The 20,325-nt window shown below is 35.8% G+C and overlaps 1 protein-coding gene and 1 pseudogene across 1 annotated transcript; both read right to left on the bottom strand.

Annotated features, from left to right (window-relative positions):
- Positions 1 to 969: 969 nt before the first annotated feature.
- On the bottom strand, positions 970 to 8,041 carry LOC110736451 (annotated as a pseudogene).
- Positions 8,042 to 14,671: 6,630 nt separating this feature from the next.
- Positions 14,672 to 15,407, bottom strand: LOC110737223. Its single transcript, XM_021917590.1, has 2 exons — positions 14,861 to 15,407; positions 14,672 to 14,793 (listed from the first exon to the last, which is right to left on the bottom strand). The coding sequence occupies exons 1-2, from the start codon at positions 15,405 to 15,407 to the stop codon at positions 14,672 to 14,674; spliced, it is 669 nt and encodes a 222-aa protein (XP_021773282.1).
- Between the last annotated feature and the right edge of the window lie 4,918 nt (positions 15,408 to 20,325).

Here is a 20,325-nt window from a genome sequence, read left to right as displayed (position 1 = left end):
ATTTCCCCCACTATACTCGACCCGGGGTCCATCAAACAGAATTTCTCCTCCCCACCGGCATAACAAAACTACATTTTGTGACGCCATATTCTACATAACCAAAACACATTTTAGGATTATCGAAATCTAGAGCGAGGTAAATTATCAACACTGAAATAAGACTCTTCTCACCTATAACAACTTCACTTTCAACAACTTCACCAATTTCAACAATTTCATGAACAATTTGAATTATTTCAACAATTTCAACCTAAACTATTTCAATAATTTCAACAATTTCATCTCTTCTCACCAATTTCAACCATTAACAACTTCAACATTTTCACCATCATCAACTTCACCAATGTCATGAACAATTTCAATAACAATGTACCACATCACCATCAATAATTATCAACAATGTACCACATTTTCATTAATAATTAGCAACAATTACATGCAATTGACATGAATTAACAACAAGTAAGAGCAATTACATACAATTCACAATAATTAACCACAATAACTATGCAATTACACTAAATTCAGTTTAGGGCTAACCACGAAATTGAGTGAGTGAGTGTGAGAGGGAGGAGGGCAGCAGCAAGGTGGCGGCAGCAGCGGTGGCGCAAGGGTGGGCGGCGGCGGCAATGCGGGTGTTTGAGTACGGTCGTGGTTTAGTGTGAGAGGGAGGAGGGAAAGCGTTGAGGTTGAGGTTGAGTTCTTGCGCATTCTGCTGAAGTGAACATGCTGATATATGGCCATGAAACGCTGTCCCGGACAGCGTTTCATTTAAAAAAAAAACAGGGCATAAAACGCTGTCTCGGACAGCGTTTTACCCATTGAATTTTTTTTAAAAAAAACCCAAGGATAAAACGCTGTCCGAGACAGCGTTTTATGCCCTACTGAATTTAAAAAAATACAGAAGGTAAAACGCTGTCTGGGACAGCGTTTACCAGTTGAATTTTTTTTAAAAAAAAAACCAGGGGTAAAACGCTGTCCGAGACAGCGATTTACCCTGGAAGCTTAGTTTGGTAAATAGTTTTGCCACGCAACCATTTTTGTCAATAGTTTACGTTTAGAGCTCAAATTGGAAAAACGTTCTTGACGAAGACTTCAGTGTGTTGGGGTGGGGTAGTCTAAGCGTAGAATAGTCTAATAGTGTTGAAACACATTTGTGGTTAGAATTCACATTATTTAATGTAACCAGAAAATTATTGGTAGAAGTGAATCTGTAAATGTGTGACAAAGGGCCGCTAATAATATAGGAACATTAATGTTGATTGATGCTACTTGCAGTCTTCCAGCCCATTTGCGATGTGGTAGTAAAAGGTAGTGTTTATTATTGGAACTTATGGTTAAGGCTTTTTTTCCTTTTTTTTGCGAGTCTTCCTGTTTGGATATGAATATGATATTCAAGATATTTCTATCAAATTTTGCAAAGGACAAAACCAATCTAACTTACTGAAATAATTATTGTACGATATAAATATATAAAAACTAGGATAAAAATTTATTTTTGGTAGGCTAAAACCTAAAGGTCACGACCTTGACATAGTTGATGACTTGGTATAGGAATATAGATAGTGAATCGTAGTGGACACGACCAGCTTAAATTTCAAGTTATACATAGTACAAGATTGAGGATACTTGCATCATCTAGGAGTGAATACTTGAGAGGCCTCAATAGAGCTTAAGGCTTGCTTTCCAAATTAAATGTGCTAGAGCTTGAACCACAGTCGTTGAATGAACCTTTGAATGCTTCAGTAACAAACACTTCATCGGGTTCTGTTGGTGTACCGGGTTCGTTTATTTGTGGTAAATGAAGTGACAAAACTGCCTCTATCTCGAGTGACACTTCTTTAATGGACGGTCTTCTCTTTCCATCGGAGCTTAAACATCGCTTTGCCAAAGTAGCAATTGTGTGAAACTCTTCCTTATTACAATTTTCTTTTAGGACTTGAGAGTCTATGATATCAAGCAAACGTGAGTTTTCCATATGGGAAAGGAACCATGCTGTTAAACTTCTATCTTGCTCTGATATAGCACGTATTGCTTTTTGTCCTGTCAAAAGCTCAACGAGGACAACACCGAAACTGTAAACATCACTCTTTTCGGTAAATTGGTGGGTTTGAATGTACTCCGGATCAAAATAACCACGTGTGCCCATAACACGAGTAGTGACGTGAGTTTGATCAGTACCCACGAGTCTTGAAGTTCCAAAATCAGATAACTTTCCCCTGTACTTTTCATCTAAAAGAATGTTCGAAGATTTGATGTCCCTGTGAAAGATAGGAATTGAAGATGAACAATGCAAATAGGCAAGTGCTCCAGCCGAGTCAGAAGCAATTTGCAAACGCATCTTCCAGGTGATCGGAAACTCTTCACTTGGATAATGAATATGATGAAAAAGGGTTCCGTTAGGAATAAACTCAGATACTAGTAATGGAACTTCCGTCTCCAAACAACATCCTAACAACTTCACTATATTCCTGTGATTAATTTGTGATAGGATAGCAATTTCATTGATAAGTTCCATTATTTCGCTTTCCTCCAATTTCTTTGGCTTCTTTACAGCAACAATCTTTCCTTCGGCCAATTCCCTTATAGACCGTCCCACGGCCTCCTTGTCCAAGGATTCTATCCTCACTAAAGTTATCAGTGGCTTTTTGTAGCTCAGCAATAGTGAAGAATTTTGTTCTTTCTACAACTTCATCCAAAGAGAGTTGTTGTTGTTGCAACAACAAACTTTTCTCATAAAATATAGCTCTTTGCCTGATAACCTGTCTTCTTTTGATCAGTTTATATATCCAGTAGCCCAAGATAAACAATAGTATTGATCCTAAGGTTACACTCAGTCCTACAATTGACAAACAAAGCACACAATAATTATTACCAATTATTCGTATCAGTCAATTTACTAAGAAGTATTTTAATAGAAACATATAGTACATATTTAAGAACTATAGAGTAGTAACACACTTGTTAACACCAAAAATCCAAGGTGATGTTCAATAGATTTGTCTTAACTTGTACTTTTAATTACAATATAAACTTTTATTTAGTTTAATTTTTATTAAGTAATTAAAGATATTAATGTTATATCACCCAAAAAAAAAAAAAAAGATATTAATGTTATAGCATGTGTATTGGTAAACACACATGAAAACCCAAATAATAAAAAAAGAAACCAAGTATGACTTTAGAGCTAGAATGGATTTAAATTACGATAGCTGCTATTTGCATTGTTAGCAAACAATTAGGATGACAAAAAATACCACTTCATGCATAATAGGTGACAAGTGGTAGGTATTTTTGGGGAAAATATTCAACGACATAGGATGGCAAAAAGTATCACTACATGCATAATAGTACACAAAAAGTACATTACGACAATTTATACTGTAATGTTACATTATACATGCATAATAGTACAAAAAAATGTACCAATGTAGAAAAATATCAAATGAAAAAAAAACCCCCAAATTGCCCTCATATATGCATGCCTAATAAATAGCAGCCATGCGCTGAGATGAACTTTAACTATTAGCGCATAGCTACTATTTGTTACCACACAGATGTCCAGTTAATTTAATCCTATATCTCTACAACAAAAATACAATGGTATTAGAGGTGTTCGGTAAAAGATTATTGGGACAAAATTAGCTTATTCGACCAACGTTAGTTGGTAATCACTACAATAAGCTAATTGGGATGGTTGATGGTGAGTTGATTGAAAGAGTAATTTTCAATAAGTTGCTTAGGGAGCTTTTTGATCATCCAACTAATTATTGTCCGGCGATGATTTCCCTTCATGTACACTCGAACACTTTGTCCCTTGATTAATGAATGCATTAACACTGCTTTCCTTAAAAGAAAGAAAATATTGTAAGGTATAATAACAATTATACCCTCATATAACCCAAATTCTATCGCAATGAAATACGTCAATGTCCTTTTTTTTTTTTTTTCACTACAAGAAATAGGCCAATTTCCCACGGAAACGTTCCGACGGACATAAATTCCGTCGGAAATTTCAACATTTCCGACGGAATTTTGGTCTATCGGAAATTTCCGTCGGAAAAGGTAAATTCCGTTGGAAAATCCCTCGGAAATATTCCGACGGATTTTTTTCCCTCGAAATTCACAGCTTCTGAAGGAATTTCCGACGGAATATTCCGTCGGATCTGTGAATTCCGAGGGAAAAAATTCCGTCGGAAAAAATAAAAGAAATTTTTTTTTTTTTTTGGAATATTAGGGGTTTCCGACGGAATATTCCGTCGGAATGTATTATTATAAAAAAAAAATCCTAACTTTTCTCTCTCTCCTTCACCGCCTCTTTTCTCTTTCTCTCTCCTCCCCTCTTTCCTCTTCTCTGCTTCTTCGTCATTCTCCCTTCCTTCTCCTTCTTCTTCTTCTTCGTTCCTTCCTCCTCTCCTCCTTCTCTTCCTTCTCCTTCCTCGCCCCTTTCTCCTTCCTCCTTCCTTCCTTTCTCCTTCATTCTCCCTCCTCTTTTCGTCAACAACAACAACAACTTCAACAACAACAACGACAACAATGTGAACAACAACAACAACCATCGTGAACAACAACAACGTGAAGAACAACAACAACCTCAACAACAACAACAGTTTTATTAATTATTTTTCAATTTTGTAATGTAATGTAAATTTGTATTTAATTTTATAATTATTTTACGATTAGTTATGTTAATTAGTTATTAATTTTACGATTGTATGTAATTTTATTAATTATTTTTTCAATTTTGTTTCGATTTCGATTTTTTGTGCGATTTTTTTGCGATTTTGTACGATTTTTTTTTGCGATTTGGTTTTGATTGGTGGTGGTTGGGTTTGGTTGGTGGTGGGGTGGGTTTGGTTTGGTTAGGGTTAGGTGGGGTGGGTTCGGTTTGGTGTGGGTTAGGGTGGGATGGGTTTGGTTGGTGGTGGGGTGGGTTCGGTTTGGTTTGGGTTAGGGTGGGGTGGGTTCTGTTTGGTGTGGGTTAGGGTGGGGTGGGGTGTGTCTGGTCAGGGATGGGGTGGGGTGGGGTGTGTCTGGTCAGGGTGGGGTGGGTCTGGGAAGGATAAGGGGTGGGTTTCGGGGTGTTTCGTGGTGGCTGGTGGGGTTGTGTGGTAGTTTCGGGGTGTTTCGTGGTGGCTGGTGGTGGTGGGGTTGGGGTGGGTACTGGTGGTCGAAAATGGAAGGGGTGGTTGTGGTGGTGGGGACTAGGTGGAGGGGGGTTGAAATCAAGTGGTTGAGGTGCGGTAGGTGGTGGCTGTTTTGGTGCTAGTGGTGGCTGTTTTTTTTTTTTTTTAATAAAATTTTCGACGGAAAATTCCGTCGGAAGGAAGTAGATTCCGACGGACTTACGTTGAAAGTCAAATTCTGCTACGGCGGAATTTATTCCGTTGAAAATTTCGTCGGAAAACACTTTTCCAACGGAATTTCCCTCGGAATACCCCAAATTTCCGACGAAGGGTTTTTCGGCGGAATGTTTCCGACGGAATTCCGTCGGAAAGGCAGTTTCCGACGGATTTTCCGGTTTTTCCGACGGAAAAATTCCGTCGGAAATAAGCTTTTTTCTTGTAGTGTTTGAAGAAAAAAGTTAATGTCTTTATTAGTCATTTCACCCACTTAAAACTTTATAAAACCAGCGTTTTTCCAAACACTTTTCTATAGTTAGCTAATACAATATATTAGTCAAAGTCATATTACAAAATTAGCTTAAACTTTTAGCATGAGATGGTATCATAAGGGTTAGACTTCTATAATTCTCTTTAAAGGTACTTGGTGAATCGTACCCTTTTGCTATGTCACAAGAGGGAAGTGTCACACCTAAAATACGGAGTACGAGTAGTAAAAAGTCGCCCTCACACTTACTTAAACCAAGGCCAATTGATCATATTGGTATAAAAGTTAGCTTCTTGGTGATATATTGGTATAAAAATTAGCATATTTATACCAATGTATCACAACTTGGTTACCTTTTATACCAATCTGTCGCCACTTGTTAACTTTTATACCAATATGTCGTCGACGATAATTTTATATCATTATGTTACAAGGGTGCTAATTTTTATACAAATATGGTTCATTGGCCCTTAAACCAACGCCTATATATGAAGAATAATTGAATAATATAGTAAGGAAACGTACCTACTGCCAGTTTGTATTGGCTTTGATTAGTAGAAGGACTACAAAGAGTATTCTTTGCATCCGCGCTGATATCGCTGTAACCTTTTGGGCATAGGCAAACATAACTTCCATTTGTGTTGATACACTCTGCTGGGTGTTTGCACGGATTGTAGAGCTGATTACTACATTCATCAATATCTATAATGTACACATCCATGGAATATATATTATTAGTAGGGGTGAGCAAAAATTGCAGGTATCTGAAATTGGAAGCAGGTTAGGAATCGGTGGGTCTAAAACCAGAATTGGTAAAATAAATTAAACATATATTTAAAACATATATTAGTTGGTAAAATAAATATATTAAACATAACATATTTAAAAACAAAAAATATGTTGAATGTATCTAGTTGGTAAAATAAATATATATTATTAATGCCTAACATCAATAATATAGCTTAATACATACACAAATATAGGTATTAATTGCTAAAAAGGAACATACATAGACTAATATAAGTATTATAATTTGTACATCGTATTATATTTTGACAATTATATATATACAAATTAAAATTGGGTACCCGGAATCTATACCCGACGGATCCAATTTGATTTCTTAAATTTTAGGACCAATTGAACATGTTTCAATTCCGGTTCCACATTTTAAGACCCTGTCCCAACCAGGTCTAAGTTTGGTTCCTAAAATTTTGACCGAGTATCCGATTTGCTTACTCCTAATAACTATTAGCCCTTTAACTTTTAATATCAAATCATCAATAACAAATATGCCCTACAATTAGTAGAGCTAGAAAATCTACTAATTAGTCACTCATAATAAGTTAATAACTCTGCTTAAAGAAAAAAGAAGCTATAGAAATAGAAAATGCATTACTACTGTACATACCGTGGCAATCATGAAGGTAGGGATTACCCTCGAATCCGGGGTTGCATTGGCAGCGGTATCCCCTTGTAACGTTAAGGCACTCACTATTTCCTTTGCATATGAAATCCTTACCTGCTTTCGAACTCCGGGCCGTTTCACAATCTCCAACTCCAATAATCGACCAATCGTAAACCATAGGAAGCTGCAACTTCTTGAAATAATCAACGTTTTCAGATAGGAACTGCGGCTTAATGGTGGGCATAGCATCAGTTGCGACCGCAAATGCAACACTACATGGGTTGAAATCTAGTGCATAAGTGTGTTTTTCTACTACTATGTAGTTTAAGTTCATTCCATCAGGAACAGAGGCCGTGCAACAGCCTAACCCAGAGCATCTATTATTCTTAGATTGCTTACCAACACGACGAAAATACATTGCTTGCCTTCTGTCACACATAGTCGCACACCCTGAACGAAGCTTTGCAGTTGCATTCATCTCATCATTGCCAACAAACCCCACGGACGTATCACATCCATAGCCGAAAAGAGAATTTTTTGTAGATGAAAACTTAAACCCGTCAGAAAACTTCATGCTTCTACTTGATTGCCAAATCTGCCCATTGTGACGCTTATAATGGCAAGTATATGATACCGGGTAAGGTATCCACAATTCACCATCCACAGTGATATTAACTACCTCTCTAGGAGGATATGTATTATTGTTACAAAAGACACTATAGATACTAGTATTGGAATTAGCAATGCTAGAATTTGTATTATTATAGAAGCATTCATCTCCTATACCAAATGGGTATGGAATGGTAACGTTGCCACACTTTTCGGGGCAATTCCGAAGGGCTATTTGTGAGTCAGCTGGAGCAGGAGCAGGAGCTAGAGCTAGAGTTGGAGTTAGAGCTAGAGCATGAACATCGGGGTAATGTCCCCCAATTTTTTGGAGACCTATTAACGCTACAACAACTGCCCACAATAGAGCTAAAATTTGTAACAACATTCTTATAGCTAGCTTTGTTGTGATTTTGTTTTCTGTGAGGTTTGAAGATGAATAATGCTTTATTTTCTACTTGCAAAACTTACACTTCGTATAATAAATTCTATGACTTAATTAGCTTTAGTTTGTGTATATATATATGTATATACTTCCTTCGTTTTTTTTAGTTGACACCATTTAACTTTTACACTATTTACAAACTATATTTTGACTAGTTTTTGTGATTTATAGTTACGATAAAACATAGTCAAGTGAGATTTTTTTGAATCGTCTCCGTGTATATTTTATTAATATCCACTTTTTATAATTTTACAAGTTGAGAATTAAAGATATTAATCACTAAAATAGTGCGTTGACAAGCATGATAATAGAAAGGTGTCAAATAAATAAAAATGGAGGTAGTATATAATAGGTGGAGTGGATTATTAATAGTGTGATGAATGTTATCGGTCAATCTCTTACAACGATGCTTTTTCTATGTGGATGGCCACACCGTGTGGCCGGAATTACTTATAGAGATTACTTATTCAGGGGTTATTTATAGGGGTTACTTAGTCGGACAGGGGTTACCTATATTAGGGTTACTCAGTCGGTTAACCATTTTTGTCGGGTTTACTTATTTATGGGTTACTCAGTCGGTTAGGGATTACTCATTCTAAATTTACTTAGTTGGTTAGCGCGTTTTCTATGTGAGAGTAACCTCTGACCGATCGAGTAACCCTTAAATAATTAACTCCCTAAATAAATAACCCATATAAGTAACTCCTAAATAAGTAATCCTTGACCAAACGAGTAACCTCAAAATAAGTAGCCCCTATAATATAAGTAACCCTGATTACACAATATAACCAGCCATATACTACCTCCGTTTATTTTTATGTGCAACTTTTTCCATTTTAGTCCACTAACCATTATGTGCAACTTTCTATTTTCTTTCTATTTTTAGCAAACAAAAACCCTGAAAATTACAAATTTACCCTTACTTAAAAATTCAGATTTTCTTAAAATTACCCTTATCTTACTTTAATCAAATTAATCTAAACTTAATCAAATTAACCTAATCTAATGACTCCCTCCATTTATTACCCCATTCCCCCCCCCCCAACTACTCTCATTACTCACATTCCCAATCACCAAAAATTAATTTCTGATGGTTGGGCTTTCTTTAACATTCTGGAGAGTTCCTCAAATGAACCCTAGTTCATCTTCTTCGTCTTTCTCTCTCCTGTTCGTCCCTAGTTTTCTCCAATCTTACTCTCTAGATCTTACCTTGAGACATCAGATCTTTGAAAAAAAAGAGGAGTCCCCCCAAAAACATGATTAACCTTGATCCACTTCAATTCACGAAGCTTTCATGGCCACCGACGACGACGGTGAGGGTAATTTGACTGTGTCCCTTATTCAATCCTTTGAAACTGGATCTCCGTTTCCTCGGCAATTCTACGAGTCTGGTGAGGCTGGCCCTTACTGTACGTCCACCACCTACAAGGCTTTAGGTAAGGTGCTTGAAAGCTGTGAGGAGGAAGAGCATCTGAAGAAGGCTGAGGGTCAGGGGGAGTCCCGTGGCAAGAAACTAGGGGTGAAAGTAGTTTGGATAAAAACCGAAAACCGAACCAAACCGAACCGAATAAGCAATTCGGTTCGGTTTTGTTCGGTTTTCGGTTTGGATCGGTTTGAGAAAATGAAAACCGAATTATATCGGTTTGGATTCGGTTTTGGGATTTTAAAAACCGAAAACCGAACACCGAACCGAAATTTATAAGCCCAATTATCTCAGCCCATTTTCCTACATATATATACCCAAACCTTAAATAATTTCCCTCTTTTCCCTTTTCCCTTTCAGAGTTTCAGTCACTTGCACTTCTCTTTCCCTCACTAAAACCCTAGATTTTCCCTCATCTCTCCCTCTCACCACCTCACTCCGTTCGTCCACCACCACCAATCCACCACCTCACTACTTCCTGCTTTCCTTCTTTCCTACTTACCACCTGTGTTCCGTTCGAGTGTTCCAACGCCGGCCGCCGCTAACCACCTGTTCGAGTATTCCGGTATGCTTTAATTTCAATATTTCATATTTCACTTCTCTTTTCCTACTCGAATTGCATGTTTTCTTTGTTATTTTGAATTTCAGATTTCACTTGCACTTCTCTTTTCCTGCTCGAATTGCATGTTTTCTTTGTTATTTTCGAATTGGTGATAGATTGTTTTCTTTGAATAGTTATTATGCTCGAATTGCTGATATTCCTTCAGAGTTCAGAATATATGTTGTTCTATTATAGTATTATGCTCGAATTGCATGTTTTCTTTTTGATAGATTGATTGTTTTTCATAGATTTGCATAAAAATTGTTGGTTATTGAGTGAGTTCTTTTTTCTGTTTTAAATCAGATTATCAGAATGTCCACAAATATGGATAATGTTGAAGGGAATGTCCCTATTGAGGAGCATGAATCTGACAATGAAAAATCCAAACCCAAGAGGAAGAGAATGAAGGATCGTTCCGAGGTTTGGGAGCACTTTATCAAGGAAGAAACACACACTGGAATGGAAGCACGTTGCAAGTACTGTGGTATGAGATACAAGTGTGGTACAAAGAGAAATGGCACTAGTCCATTGTGGGCTCATATAAATAGATGCCGTAAGTACCCCTATAATACTCCTAAAGAATCAAAACAAAGTTTGTTGTCTTTCAAAAGCAATAAAATTGAAAGTGGTTGTACTAGTGGATTGTCTTATGTGAAATATGATCCAACTGTAATTAGAAAAGCTTTATCTGAGATGGTTATAGTTGATGAATTGCCTTTTAAGTTTGTTGAGGGAGTAGGCTTTAAACAATTTTGTAATGTAATGGAGCCTAGATTTCATGTCCCTTCCAGAATTACTGTGGCTAAAGATTGTTATGAAACTTTTTTAACTCAAAAAAGAAAGCTGAAATTGGTATTAAAAAAGTGTAACTCAAGGGTTTCATTAACAACCGATACATGGACATCTATTCAGCAAATTAATTACATGTGCTTGACTGTTCACTTTGTTGATAATGACTGGAATTTGCAAAAACGTATTCTGAATTTTTGTCCTATATCAAGTCATAAGGGGGAGGAAATTGGGAAAGAAATTGAGAAATGTTTGCTTGATTGGGAACTTGAGAAAGTATTTTGCATAACTGTTGATAATGCTAGCTCAAATGATACCGCAATAGGATATATGAGAAGGAAAATAAATGGTTGGAAAGCTGGGGTTCTTAAGGGTCGGTTCCTTCATATGCGTTGTGTTGCTCATATTGTGAATTTGGTTGTGTCTGATGGCTTGAAAATTGTTAATGAGTCTATTACTCGTGTGAGACAAGCTGTAAGATTCATCAAACAATCCCCTTCTAGGTTGGTAAGGTTTAAAAAATGTGTTGTGGAAGAAAAAATCACTCTAAAAAGTTGTTGTGCCTTGATGTGCCTACTAGGTGGAATTCCACCTTTTTAATGTTGGATGCTGCTTTGGTGTTTGAGTATGCTTTGGAGAGGTACTCTGAGGAGGACCCTCATTATGTGATTGAGTTAAATGAGAGGGAGGGGAAGGGCTGCCCTACTTCTGAGGATTGGGAAACAGTCAGAAGGTTTTCTGAATTTTTACAAGTCTTTTATGATCTTACGTTGCGTGTCTCTGGGTCTTTGCATGTGACTTCCAATTTATTTTTCCATGAATTGGTGAGTGTTGCTGTCCTTTTGAAAGATTTGATGACAAATGATGATGTGGAGATGTGTCTTATGGCTACTAAAATGAAGGAGAAATATGACAAATATTGGGGTGATCCGGAGAAAATGAACATGTTGATTTTTATTGCTGTTGTGCTTGATCCTCGTTATAAGTTAGATTATGTTGAGTGGATGTTAATTGAAATTTATGATTCTAAGCATGCATTTGTTTTGGTGAATAATTTGAAAGAGTCTTTGAATGCATTGTATGAGGAGTATCGTGGTTCTTCTGGTGATGTGATTAGGGAGGAAGTGTCCTCAAGTATGGACAGTTCCCAATTTTCTCCCAAACAAAAGAAGCTTCAGGTATTGAAGAGTAAGTATAAGAAACATAAGTGTGAGAAAGATGGAGAAGCAAAAATTGAGTTAGACAAATATTTAGAAGAGGAAACGGAGGAGGAATGTGAAAATTTTGATATTTTGGGGTGGTGGAAGTTTAATAGTGCTAGGTTTCCAACAATTGGAAGAATGGCCCGTGATATACTTGCTGTCTCTATCTCAACAGTAGCCTCTGAGAGTGCATTCAGCACTGGTGGTAGGGTTCTAGACCCATTTAGGAGCTCCTTAACTCCAAGGGTCGTTGAAGGACTTGTTTGTGCTCAAAATTGGCTACGTTCTTCTCCCTTTCCTAATATAGAAGAGTGTTTACAAGAAGTTGAAGATCTTGAAGAAGGTAACATAAAACAACAATTATCATGTTATTTTTTTTCATTATTTCATATATATTATGTAACTTGTTTATTTTTTTTTAATGTTATTAGACTTGAGGAATATGACAATTGGTGGTCAAAACCCGGACTTGGTTGAGCTTGATTGAGAGTTAGCTGCCAAGAATGAAGCTGCCCTATTGATTGAAGACTTGAAGTTTCTGCCAAGAGCCTAAGAATGAAGCTGCCCTGTTGGTTGAACTAGTTCATTTGTGGACTGTTTGTCTGTTTTATTATCAATTCATCATGTGGACTGTTTTGATAGTTTTAAGACTTGTTAAGTTCTTATGTCTCAATGTGGACAATGTGTAAGTGTATTTAATTACTATGGCAGTATGGCTGGACAATTTAGTTACTATGGCAGTATGGCATATGGTTGTGACTTGTGAAAGTTGTATGTTAAAATTTATGCTTTAATTTTGTTCAGGAACAGGTACAAAATTTAGGCCTTTAAAAGGCCCAAAATTATATGCCCAATAAAAAGCCCAGATTTTAAGGCCCAATACAGCAGCCCATAAAAATTCGTTTTGGATTGGATTTAATTCTCAAAACCGAATTATTTCGGTTTGGATTGGATTGGATTGAATCCAAATTCGGTTTGGATTCGGTTTCAAAAATCCGAAACCGAAATAATTCGGTTTGGGGTGTAATCCAAACCGAATACCGAACTTTCACCCCTACAAGAAACTGCTTGATTTCAGTTTTGTATCTGTAGATCCGGTCTGTGACAGTGGTGAGGGGACTTCTGTGGCCACAAAAAACGCTAGATCTAAGAGGGCTAGGCCACCTACGAAGATCCGGGCTAGAAGGAAGGCGGCGTTGGTGGCTCGAAGGCGGATGCGTGGGTTGCCAGATGTGCAGTATGTTGTTCAGTCCTCTGATGATGAGCCTGAAGAGGAGGAGGCTTCATCACCTCCTCCTAAGAAGGCTTGCCCTCCTTTGCTGCACGTTGAGAGGCGGATGAACCCAAGGGTTCAACCCTCGAACTGACTGCTTGCGTAACGATTCCTAACCCTAAATTGACAATTTTTTTTTTGAGTCCCTTTGCTTTGATTTATTTGATAGTATGTTGATTTGATCTGGTGGGTTGAAGGCTATGTTGCTATTTTCTGATCTGGTGGGTTGATGGCTATGTTGCTTATTTCTGATGTGGTGGGTGATGGCTATGTTGCTTATTTCTGATCTGGTGGGTTGATGGCTATGTTGCTTATTTCTGATATAGTGGGTTCTGATCTGTTGGATTGTTGGATTTTTGGGTCTGTTGAGTTCATTTCTCTAATACTCGGATTGTTGGTTGTCTGATTGTGTTGGGTTATTGTACCTTTTCCCTGGTTTCTGATTGTGGTGGCTTGTTGTCTAATCTGTTGGATTATTGGATGTTTGGTCCTGTTGAGTTCATTTCTTCGATATTCACAGTGCTGGGTGTTTGGTTGTGTTAGGTTGTTGTATCTGTTGGCTGTGTTTGTTGTTTTTGATCAAGTTGGCTTAATGTATGTTCTGGTGTGTTTGGCTGATCTGTTGGTTTGTTGGAATATGCTGGCTTGTTGGACTTTACATCCTGTCCTTCTGATTGTTGTTGATTATTGGGTAGTCAGTCCCTTACTGGATGGATCTGTTAGTTTTTGATTAATTTGATGGATTATGTTGGCTATGGGGATTTGATTGATGAATGATGAGGCTGATGTGTTGTTGTTGTTTATTATTGGCTACCCACTCCCTTACTGTTTTACAAATTTCTTAAAGGAGTCCCCTTTGATTTTCTTTTGTATCCTGATTTGTATTGAGTCCCCTATTGTAGTGTGTTGTTTACCTTATCCAAATCCACATGATAAAGGGACTCCATTGAATTTCACTAAAAACAACTGTTTTGCTCCAACATTTTGCTTAATGCTCTTGTTGTTGAGGTAACCTTGTGACTTAGTGTTGTATTCAACAATGACATACAAACCTTCTGATGGATTGGGTGCCCACATAACAACTGATTTTTGTCATTTATATTCCATTCAAAATGTGGGTAAAAAAGGATTATACCTTCATCAAAAGACTTTACAACAGACTGCCTTACATACTTGAATCATTGTAATCAACAAAATACACTTAACCAACTGGTAACTGAATAATAAAAAAAAAAAAAAAAAAAAAACAGATTAACATAGCTAAGTGGTTATGTGTGGCAGTCCATGTGTTGTCTCATTGATGTGATGAGTCCCCTAATCTGCATCTACCTCCATATCTTCTGTTGCTTCTTCATTGCCTTGATTTGCTGGCCTAAACATAGTGTATAGGTACTCCACAGCCTCCACCACTACTTCCTTCTGCACTTCTGCTTCATCTGGTAGAATGCCAAGATTTTCAAGCTTTTTTTTGGTTCATGTGGAGTATTTTGTACTTGTTCCCACCTTCTGCCTTGAGGATCTTTATCATGCATTTTTGCAAAGTAACCCAGATGTACTTGTTAACTTGGGAATTGAATGTGTCATAAGAGTCTCTCACTTTTTCAACTAGCTCATCTAAGTCTCTAGGAAAAGACTGATATTGCAAAGATTGAATAGACCTAAATAACCCTAAATCAAGCACATTCAAATCAGGTGACTGTGCTGGCTGAAAAACAAAGTTTATGTTGAACCCATTTGCTGTTGTTGCTACCATAAATTCTGCATCATTAGGAACTTGGTGAGGCCTTGCATTGTCCCATTGGATGACAACATTTTTGGCGAGACTTTTAGGCCACTTTGAGATGATTGCTGGTATGACCTTTATCAGCAACATATCTCTAATCACTTCTCTGTTTACATTCTGGAGTGCCTTTGTTTCCAAAGTTCCTTTGGATCTTTTTTTGCTTGATTTCTGTGCTACTTGCTGGACAGTAAATGGGAATATGACATACTTCCCATCATGTAGGAGTTCCCCATTTCTGTCATACATTGGCTTCCTAATAATTGCCATAAACATTGCCTTCAGCTTGAATCTTTTTTACTGCACTGCCATGTATGGATCCTCCTCAGTTGGCAGTAGATAAAACCGTCTTTTATCAGGGTTCAAATAGAACCACTTCTCATCTATGTGTATGACATGTTTCATGTCAACAAATGTGGGGTCCTCATTACCTGTAATTGGATTTATATGTGACAAAATCCATTTGAGTCTGGCTACCTTATGATCTGATGTCAGTGCTGGCTTATTGCAGTTTGTGTGTGTTCTTAGTCTTCCCCTTTTCTTCAAATTGTGAACAGTAACATGACTTATCTTTAGTGCTCCTGCATAACTTCTTTCTGTCTGCCTTAAATGCAAAGGGATTGCCTGTAGAATTTCATCAGATATTTGCAATGGCTTTCTCCCTATTCTGCCATACTTCTTAATCCTGACATCAATCAAGTCCCCTTTTGCCAACTGTGTTTTTATTTTTGTGAAGATTCTTGTGATGGTGGATTTGTGAACATTGAATTGAGATGATAAATGTTTCATGTGACCCCTTGGTAATCTTCCCTCATGCATTTTGACCAACATTGCATCAACAATTTGTCTTCTTTTGTGCATGGTGAGTTGCTTTCTGTCTGCCATTTGAGTCCCCTGATGAAATGGTTGTTGCATTTGTGAGGAAGCAACCTCAGCTTCTGTGTTTTGCTGGCCCTGTTCTCCTTCTTGGTTGACTTGCATGTTTTCATCTTCAGATTCATAGTCCCCCATGCCTGCGTCTTGCATTTCTTCTTCATGGTCATACCACAATTCTGCCATCTGTTCTTCATTTAGTATGTGATCAACATCGAAAAACACAGCATCAACAAATTCTGCCATGTGTTTTTCTTCTTCAGCAAAGCTTGATGATGTAGGGGGGCTCCTCAGTTTTGGAGTACATGAAAGGATGCAGCTTGATGTGCAGGACTGATTTCAGCTTAGCCGATTTTTTTTGGGTGTTAATAGGCTGGTTAATGTGTAATTACTGCTAACTTAATGATGCATGAAGGCTTTATATGCCTTAATTGGATTCAAATTTGTGCTGCTAACTTTGTTTTTGTAAACATTTAATGTGTTAGAATAGAGGCTGGTATTTATAGCCCTCTTAAATGATGAATGAAGACTTTAAATGCCTTCAAAAAATTCAATTTTTTGGTGAAAATTTGGGGGAAATCCACCCCATGTGTAATTCTGCCAGATTTTCCCACCCACCTTTGCAAGTGGGTGGCCCTACTTTCTCTCTCCTATCTCTTTAATTAAGTACACTTACTTTTCTTAATATTTGCCCTTCAATCTTTTACATCGTAAACCGTTTTATGTGCCAAAATTGAACATAAAAATAAACAGAGGTAGTATAAAAATTTGTGCTTTTACAATTATCGAAGTAAGTCTCATTTGTGGCTTGAAAACATATTTATGAATCAAATATCTCAATAATTATTGCATGCATATTTCATACAAATAGTACTGTACTAAATAAAGCAGAAAATAAAGATATAACTTTGACGGTTGTTACTGGTCTACTGGCTGGAGAAGTGGAGAATGATATTATTTACTTTATTCTAAAATAATGGCTTTGCATAGTATTTTACGTGTTTTTCGATGCACAAATAACATTTGTTAAAGGAAATTTGATGGATAGTTTAAAGCTAGTAATAAATTAATAATCGAGCAAAAGGAGATTGCATTGGGTCCCGAAAAAATCTGAAATGTTTAAGTAAAAAGCATGATGATTTTGATCCTATTTTGTGGATCCTTTACTAAAAAACATGAATATGTATGCTGATAAGTAGTACTCCGATTAAAATGATCTTAATTCAATCCATATGTTGTCATTTTATTTACTACTCCCACGTCCTATGAATATTGTTGCGCGTAGCCCACATTCTCATAGCCGGGTGTTTTGGTGGAAGTATATGTCCGTGTTTAAGAAGATTCCAAATAATTCAAACAACGGTCATTTGAAATTAAATATGACTATCATATTATTATAATGATAAATAATATAATTACTTCATTTTTTCATATAATTATACAGGCATAAATATAATTTTTGAAAATTTTAAGTCCACATTAAATAAATATTTTTTGATAAACTATAAAATATAAATAAAATTACAAAAATGAAACTAAAAATGTGTTAAATGAATATTTTTTGCATGCATTATTCGTAGTAGTAAATAAAGATATAACTTTGACAGTTGTTACTGGTCTACTGGCTGGAGAATGATAATATATACTTTATTCTAAAATAATGGCTTTGCATAGTATTTTACGTGTTTCACGATGTACAAAAAAACATTTGTTAAAGGAAATTTGATGGATAGTTTAAAGCTAGTAGCCTAGTAATAATGGAGCAAAAGGAGATTGGGTTGGGTCCCGATAAAACTCTGAAATGTCTAAGTAAAAGCACGATGTTTTTTATCCTATTTCGTGGATCCTTTGCTAAATAAAATGGATATGGATCCTTATAATTAGTACCATATCCAATTAATATGATCTTAATTCAATCCATATGCTGTCATTTTATTTACTACTCCCACGTCCTATGAATATTGTTGCGCGTAGCCCAAATTCTCATAGCCGGTTTTTTTTTTTTTACAAGAAGCCGGGTGTTTTGGTGGAGTATATGTCGTGTTCAAGAAGATTCCAAATAATTCAAACAATAGTCGTTTGAAATATGATTACCATATTATTGTAATGATAAATAATATGATTTTTTTCATTTTTTCACATAAATTATATGGGCATAATGAGTCTTTATGATATCTACATAATTTTTGAAAATTTTAATCCAACATAAAATATATATTTTTCGAAAAGTATTAATATAAATAAACATTACATAAATGAAACTAAATTAAAAATGTGTTAAATAAAAAAAAAGGTTGATATTACTATTTTATAAACAAAGTAATATAATTTGTTATTTAGAGAAAAATATGTCAATTATGAACTATATCCGGTCAAAAAAAAATTAATTATAAACTATATAATTATAAAAACATTGTAGTATTCATATTTCAAAAGACCGCTATAAAATTTTAAGATTTTTTCCCTACATTTAAGAATTCTTCCAACGTGAAAATGAGTGTATTTTTTATTATGAAGTAGTTTATTGCCTTTTACTTATCTATTCTTCTTTATGTTTATATTTTTGCTTCCACTTTGCACTCACAACCCTAGCAAACATAACTTTTATAAAAGATGGAATTAATTGCCTATTTAATATGTGGTAATCCTTTTGTTTTTAATAGGACCTTTTGTCAAAAAAACTACCTATTAAAACCCCATTTTTGTGAGAAACTAGCTACCTAATTAAAAAAAGGTTGTAATAAACTACTTAATAAAGGTAAAATGTTGTAAAAAAACTACCTAAGAAAAGGTGAAATGTTGTAAAATACTTCCCATACCGGATTTTCACCGTTAACCGACCTCAAAACACTCTCGAAACCACCGCTTTCATTCCCAAACTAACACAATCAACTTGCTTGAAATCGCCTCCACCACACCTAAACCACCTTTCAACCCCAAAACCACCACCTCTAACCCCAAAAACCACCATCCCAAGGCACTTATCTACCCTCACCAACTTGGAATATCCCCCAACCACCCCGAAAATAACCTTATTACCTTGAAAACCAAACCTCATGCTGGTTTCGGGGGTGGTTTAAGATGGATCAACGTTGTAAAATTAAGTCAACGGTGGAAATTCGGTCAAATGTATTATCTTACAACATTTTACCTTTTATTAGGTAGTTTCTTACAACATTTTTTTTATTAGGTAGTTTCTCACAAAATTTAGGTTTTATTAGGTAGCTTCTCACAAAAAGCGACAACTTTTTCATAAACCTCTTTTCTTTTTTTCTTTTTTTTTTTTTTAACAAAAAAAATTAAGTGACACACTTTTGGAAATGTTGTACTATTTTTAATCACATTTCTTCTTTGGTCGTCCTCACTACTTTGTTAATACATCCTTCGATTTTTTAGTCGCAATGTTGGAGATTTCACACTTGTAATGCATATTCTATAATTTTAATAGCTTAAGTTTTATTTTGTTGAAAATTATCATGTAAATTTGGTATGTTGAAAGTAAATTCGAGATCCCATATGACTATATGTTTTCCAACATATAAATCACAAAAGACGATTAAAAAAGCGTGTTTGAATAGTGTAAAATTCTAAAAGTTGCAATTAAAAAAAACGTAGAAAGTATTTGTTCTCTCTCCTCATGGTTCTCACATTTATTACTTTATTATTGTTCTCATAAAAGCATCGTAATATTTAATTCTCCAATAAATCACCATATACATACACACCCTATATATTTCTCCAAAATCTCCGCGTAAATATAGTGTATTACTTAAGAAATTGAGGAAGTTATATATGGTGGTTAGAAATGAATTTGTATGTAAATTTATAAAGAGAATTTTATCTCATTCTCATGGCACAACTAGATTTGTAATGAAATTGTCCTTCTGAGTTTTGATAATATTATAGATTTGCATTACCAAAGCGTTAGTTAGCTAAAAAATGACCTTAAAGGAAAATGATATGGTGAATACCTTTTTTTTTTCGGCATGGAAAAGGATGTAAAGACCAAGAACCATACAAAGTGAATAGATAGTCTTCCGGTTTGGATATGATATTCAAGATATTTCCGTCAAATGTTTGGGAAGAACAAATAAAAAGCTAATCAACTCTGTTGAATAAATTATTTTACTATATAACTAGGATACAAACTTATATTTGGTAGGCTAAAACCTAAAGGTGACCTTGACATAATTGACTTATTTGGTATAGGACTATAGATAGTGAACCGTAGTGGACACGGCCAGCACGAATTTCTTCAAGTTATACCATAGTACAAGATTGAAGATACTTGCATCCTCTAGGGGTGAATAAAAGA

The sequence above is a fragment of the Chenopodium quinoa genome, unplaced genomic scaffold (genome assembly GCF_001683475.1).
Source record: "Chenopodium quinoa cultivar QQ74 unplaced genomic scaffold, ASM168347v1, whole genome shotgun sequence".
Taxonomy (NCBI): domain Eukaryota; kingdom Viridiplantae; phylum Streptophyta; class Magnoliopsida; order Caryophyllales; family Amaranthaceae; genus Chenopodium; species Chenopodium quinoa.
Note: the sequence above shows the minus strand (reverse complement) of the source record. Positions and strands in the feature narration are given on the sequence as shown.

Coding starts and splice junctions, on each gene's coding strand:
- LOC110737223 (XM_021917590.1), bottom strand. CDS start 15,407: ATGGCAATTATTAGGAAGCCAATGTATGACAGAAATGGGGAACTCCTA. Junction 14,794..14,860: donor AAAGATCCTCAAGGCAGAAG/GTGGGAACAAGT, acceptor GCATTCTACCAG/ATGAAGCAGAAGTGCAGAAG.